The sequence below is a fragment of the Chinchilla lanigera genome, unplaced genomic scaffold (genome assembly GCF_000276665.1).
Source record: "Chinchilla lanigera isolate Chin_1 unplaced genomic scaffold, ChiLan1.0 scaffold00053, whole genome shotgun sequence".
NCBI classification, from domain to species: domain Eukaryota; kingdom Metazoa; phylum Chordata; class Mammalia; order Rodentia; family Chinchillidae; genus Chinchilla; species Chinchilla lanigera.
In genome coordinates this window covers 3284625-3290862 of record NW_004955454.1, presented here as the reverse complement: position 1 = coordinate 3290862, position 6238 = coordinate 3284625, and the positions used below count along the sequence as shown (strand labels likewise).

Sequence of the window (6238 nt, the reverse complement as noted above, 5' to 3'; positions counted from 1 at the left end):
CTCGCTATGCAGTTCAGGCTGGCCTTGAGCTCACTTTGTAGCCCAGGCTGGTCTCAAACTTGCAACAATCCTCCTGCTTCAGTCTCCCAAGTGCTGGGATTACAGGTGTTCGCCACCATGACTGGCCACACCTGCATCTGCTAAATCGTTAAAGTCTGAGGACGAGAACATGCCTGGGAGTGAAACTTGGCCTTTTCTATGAATGTACTACCTTAAAGTCATGTGATCTTGGGAAAAAAACATGTAACTATATAAAGAAAATGAGCCATCAACACAGATACTAAAGATTTTAAAAAGACATTTTGAACACATTTATATCACAAGTTTTTAATATGGAGTTAAAATGTATAAATATTCTAGAAAAATAATTTTCAAGGTTGTGATAGGAAGACTGACACATAATCCTCTTAGTATTAAAGAAATTGAGTCATACTTACAACCTTTTGTCAGAGAGAATGGCAAGCCCATTTGGTTTTATCAGCATATACTAAGCATTTAAGAAAGAAATGCAACTTACTGTACTATATATATATATGTGTGTGTGTGTGTATTTTGTTGTTGTTGTTTTGTTGTTGTTTTTTTTTTTTGAGACGAGGTCTTGCTATGAAGTTCAGGCTGGCCTTGAGTTCACTTTGTAGCCCAGGCTGGTCTCCAACTCTCAGTGATTCTCCTGCCTCAGCCTTCTGAGTGCTGGGATTACAGGCATGTGCCACCACACCCAGCTTTACTATATATTTTCAAAAAAAGTTGTTTTATGTTGTACATATAATTTTAGGACCTGATTTTTTATCTTATATCACAAATATTTTCTTTAATTACATATTCTTCTATTGTACAATTATAATACCAGAAAGATATTCCATTATATGAATAGTCTGTCATTACTTTAAACCTCCATTTTAGGGTTTTTGTTTGTTGTAGTTTTGGTTTTTATTGTTTATTTTTACAATGCTGAGACAAAACTAAGGCCCTTGAGCATGCTAAGCAAGTCTCTACCATTGAGTAAACTTATACCCTATTTTTTGTTTGTTTTTGTTTTTGAGACAGGGTCTTACTATGTAGTTCATGTTGGCACTGAATTCACTATGTAGCCCAGGCTGGCCACAAACTAGCAGTGCTCCTCCTGCCTCAGTGCTGGGATTACAGCTGTGCTCACCATACCTGGCCTCTTCTTATTTTTTGAACATTTGGGTTTTTCTCTTTACCCCACAATTAAGAACACTTCAGTGATTTTCCTAATAGTCACTTCTTTGTGCATATAACTACTAAGGATAAATTCTTGAAGAGTAATTTTCGGGACAAAGAGTATATAATATATTAATTCTTTTGGTACATAGTACCAACTCTCCATGTAAAAATCCTGTTTATAGTTACTCCAGCAGTATATGACAGAGATTAATTGTTCAATTCTCATCAATGTCAAGTATTATATTATCTATAAAATATTTAGCAGAAAGTCCAATATTGAGCAGAAAGACCTCTTTGTAGCACCTTCTGTACTTGCTCCTTCCCCACTGCTCTCCCACACCACCATCTTGTTCTGGCGATAGTGAGATGTTTGAGTTCTTGGACTTGATTTTTTTTTTCTAGCATTGGAGATTGAATCCAGGGCATTCTACCACTGAACTACACCCTCAGCCCTCTTCATCGTTGTTGTTGCTGCTGTTGTTGTTGTTGTTATTATTATTACTTTATTTTGAGTCGGGGTCTCACTAAGTTGCCCCAGCTAGGCTTGTACTCACAATCCTCCTGCCTTAGCCTCTTGATTAGCTGCCATGTGCCACCATACTGTTATGGCAAGCAAGTTCATCAACAAAGGCATTCACAAGAAAACCAACAAGGCAGGAATGAACAAAGCTTTATGGGAGCAGCTGACAGTCTCTAACCAAGAGCCAGAGAAGATGTCTGCGCCGATCTTGGTCTCACCTTCTTTAGGTTTCTATAGTAGCTATTACCTCATTTTTGGGAATCTTACAAGAATATCACACAATTATTACGAAGTTTACTTCTCCCAGAAGGTCAGACAACCAAATTCCAATGACCATTGCAGTTTAACTTTTAGTCCACTTCCCAATTTGTCCTGTTTGTTCTGTTCCCATTTTATGACTCTGGCCTGCTGAGTTGGTAACTAACCAGAGCAACTGGGGTGAACTACAGCTTAAGTGAATTTTAAGTAACTTCTCTTAATATGGAGTTAAAAACAGAAAAGGGAGTCTCTCTTGCCTTATCAATACAAGGTTGCAAGTAAAGCTTTAAAAAGAATGTTTACCCATATAAATCAGGTATGGTGGTGCATGCCTGTAATCCCAGCACCCAAGAGGCTGAGGCAGGAGGATTTCTGCATGTTTAAGACCAGTTTGGTCTATATAAGAAGTTCAAGGCCACCCCAAACTACATAGTGAGATCCTGTCTCAAAAAAAAGAAAGAAAAAGGAAAAAAGAAAATCTGTATGATATGGAATTATTCTGAAAACAAAAATGGGTTATGGGCTCCAGTACAGTGTATATATTCAGACAATTCCAGGAAGAAATGAGATTCCCACTGGGATGGATGAGGAAACAAGTCAGCAGTGGCAGACATGAGGCCTAGGTATAATAAGTCAGTCAAGTGTGGTGATGCATACCTGTAGTGCTCAGCTGGGGTAACTTAGCAAGACATTGTCTCAAAATAAGATAAAAAGGGCAGGTAGTGTAACTTAGTAGTGGAGTGTTAGTCTAGTACACACAAGGCTCTGGGTTCAACCCTTAGTACAGAGGATTTACTTGCTTATCTGTCTTCCTAAATAGACCATAAGCTTCTTGAGAACAGAGACTGTGTTTGTCTTCCTATTGTATTTCTTACATAGAACGTGCCTGGCCTTCTCAATATTGTTGACTGGACTAATTTGCTGATTTGATAGTTGAAAAGTCATCATTTGTTTGATTCTCCTTCCCTTGATAACTAATGAATGTGAATGTTTTCATCCTGATGATTGGCTGTCCTTTTATCTGATACTTCTGAATTTGGAGCATCTGTCTTTTTGCAAAATAGTTTATAGCAGTGTAGAACACATTGTGGAGATTATTGTTGATGGATGATTTCCTTTAGTAATTCATTTGTGTTTTTGTGTGACAGATTCTGAGATTGGGACTGAGAAGGAGCTATCCATTCTAGACCAGAAATGTTCTGAAGAAGTAAAAGCCCCAGAATTTTTATCAAAAAGGTTCTCAAGGGCAAATTCACAGGCATCTGAGTCCCAGGAACCTTGGGACTGTGAAGGAAAAGAAGAAGAGAACCTGGGAAAGTCTGCTAGGCTGAGTTTGAAGAAATCCCCTCAACTTCTCAAGACATTTTTTAGAGAGAAATCTGTCATGTGTAAGGAACAATCTCCGGGAGAAAGAACCCAGGAGTGTGCTGCACTTGATAGATACTTCAATCTGAACCAAAATGTTGTTGGACTTAAAAGAAATAAAATAAGAGAAAGAGCCTTTAAATGTGATGTTTGCAGCAAAACCTTCAAATATAATTCAGATTTACGCCGCCATCAGAGAAGTCATACTGGGGAAAAGCCTTTTGAGTGTGGTCCGTGTGGGCGAGCCTTTACACAGAGCTCAAGCCTTACTCTGCACCGGCGAGTCCATACTGGGAATAAACCATTTAAATGTGGGGAGTGTGGAAAAATGTTTGGGCTCAATTCCTACCTCGTTTTACATCAAAGAATTCACACTGGAGAAAAACCCTTTGGGTGTAATGAATGTGGGAAGGCCTTCAGTCGAAGTTCAAGTCTTATTCAACATCGTATAATCCACACAGGAGAAAAACCTTATAAATGTAAGGAATGTGGAAAAGCCTTCAGCCAGAGCCCCCAGTTAACTCAGCACCAGAGGATCCACACGGGAGAGAAGCCCTATGGATGCAATCAGTGTGGGAAGGCCTTCAGCCGAAGCTCCAGCCTTATCCAGCACCAGAGGATCCACACGGGAGAGAAGCCCTTCGGATGCAGCCAGTGTGGGAAAGTCTTCAGCCAGAGCTCAAGTCTTTTCCTCCATCACAGGGTTCACACTGGGGAGAAGCCTTATGTGTGTAAAGAATGTGGTAGAGCCTTTGGCTTCAACTCACACCTTACAGAACACACAAGGATCCACACTGGAGAGAAGCCCTACACATGCAGTGACTGTGGCAAAGCCTTCAGCCGGAGCTGTACTCTCGTGCAGCATCGCAGAGTACACACGGGCGAGAAGCCCTATGAATGCACCACATGTGGCAAAGCCTTCAGTCAGAGCTCCCAGCTCACCCTACACCAGCGCGTCCACACTGGGGAGAAGCCCTACACTTGTGGTGCCTGTGGCAAGGCCTTCAGCCGAAGGTCAGCCCTCTCTCAGCACCAGCGGGTTCACACGGGGAGAACCTTCATACAAGCAGATGTGGCCCAGCCTTTGTTCCTGGCTCCGGCCTCATGTCCCCTGGAAAGAGATGGAGCAGAGCCTTCCTCCAAGGCTCAGCCCTCTTTCTGCACTGGAGAGTTCACATGGGTGAGAATTTCTAACCCATTGCATATCAGGAGGTCCATGCTAGTGAGAAACCCTGTAAGTGTCAGGAATGTGGAAAAGCTGTCAGTGGGAGTTCAGCCCTTACTCAACATCAGGTAACTCATGTTGGAGACAAACTCCCTTAAATGATGACTCCAAAAGGCCCTTCATTCATATAAAAAAGGTTTTCAAGAAAAACATTTTAATTTATAATTATTTAGCAGTTGTTCATTTTATGTTGGATAGGATGGCATAACAAAAATTAAATAAATAAAAAGGTCTAAATATTACTAGCAAAGCAAAATAAATAAATTGAGTGACTAGTGAAATCATTAAATTTGAAATATGAGGGAATTCATTATGGAGAAGTTGTCTCTACAGAGGTTACTGTGTACGGGGTGAACCGTGAATGCATCAGAGCCTGGCAGTTGTGGGTGGAGGTGTGAGGACTGAGCCATCTCATTTGCATCGTTCCTACATAGTGATCTCTATCTTATTTCCTCTTTCCTGTCTAACCCACATTTGTGATCTACAATTCCTAGCTTCAGGCTCACTGGGCAGGTTCAAGCCTTACCTCCACCATCAGGTTGCTCTGTTACCTGCCCCCAAGAGGGTAACTGCAGGCTGAGTCCATTTATAAAGTGAACATTGGTTTGTTTTTCAGTTCTCAGGGGATCTGCAGCTCAGCAAAGGAGACTTCAGAAAGCAGCAAAGCGTCAGCTGCCCCATCTACCACATAGCTCCATGTTTAAGAACTGTAATTACTGATAGGATTTTTTTTGGAGGGAGTACTAGACAATGAATCCAGGATCTTCTCAAGTAACCCAGACTTGGCTTGAACTTGTGATCCTTCCGCCTCAGCCTCCAGCATACTGGGATTATAGGTGTGCACCACCACACCTGACTCTGATAGGATTTTTAATAGGTAGATTTGAGGTATAGTTGATATAAAATAGATTTCACTCTTTTTAGTGTACATATTGTTCTATGGATTTTCACAAAGACATACAGTTGTGTAGCTCCCACCAGACAAGGTATAGAACATTCTTATGAGCACCCAGAGTTCCTTTGTGCTCTGTATGGTGAGTCTTCTGCACCGCTGGAAACACCTGTCTAGTTTTTGTACCTGTAGCCTCATTTGTCACAGACTCACACTATGTGGAGTCTTTTGAATCTGACTTTTTCTGGCACTGGAGATTGAACTCAGGGCCTTCACACTGAGCTGTATCAACAGCCCACTTTAATTAATTTATTAACTAATTTTATTAATTTGTTTTTGAGACACATCTTGCTATATAATCTAGGCTGGCCTTGAACTCATTGTGTAGCCTAGGCTGATTTTGAATTCGCAGCAATCCTCCTGCCTCAGCCTCCCAAGTGCTGGGATTATAGGCATGTGCTACCATGCCCAACCATCTTATTTTTTATTTTGAGACAGCATACAAGTGGCTAAATTGCCCAGGCTAGGCTCAAACTTGGACCACTCCTGCCTCAGCCTCCCTGAGTGATGGGATTGCAGGTATGTGCCACTACACCTGGATAAATACAGCATTTTTAATGCATGTAATATGGCAGGGATTCATCTGTCTTACTGCGTGTATCAGTAGTCCCTCTTTTTATTCCCAAGCAGCATTCAGTTATAGGGATGGAACACTGTCCATTCACTCATATTTGAGTGTTCCTCTTTGGGGCAACTACGAATGAAGCAGCTATAACTTCTGGCTAATTTA

General features: G+C 41.2%; 1 protein-coding gene across 1 annotated transcript in view; it reads left to right on the top strand.

Annotated features, from left to right (window-relative positions):
• Znf251 (zinc finger protein 251) overlaps nucleotides 1-5770 on the top strand; it is a 31701-nt gene extending 25931 nt beyond the window's left edge. Inside the window, exon 3 of the mRNA XM_005415270.2 lies at nucleotides 3115-5770. Coding sequence (XP_005415327.2) covers nucleotides 3115-4628 — 1514 coding nt within the window. The 3' untranslated portion in view covers nucleotides 4629-5770. The remainder of the gene's footprint in view (nucleotides 1-3114) is intronic.
• The last annotated feature ends 468 nt before the right edge of the window (nucleotides 5771-6238 follow it).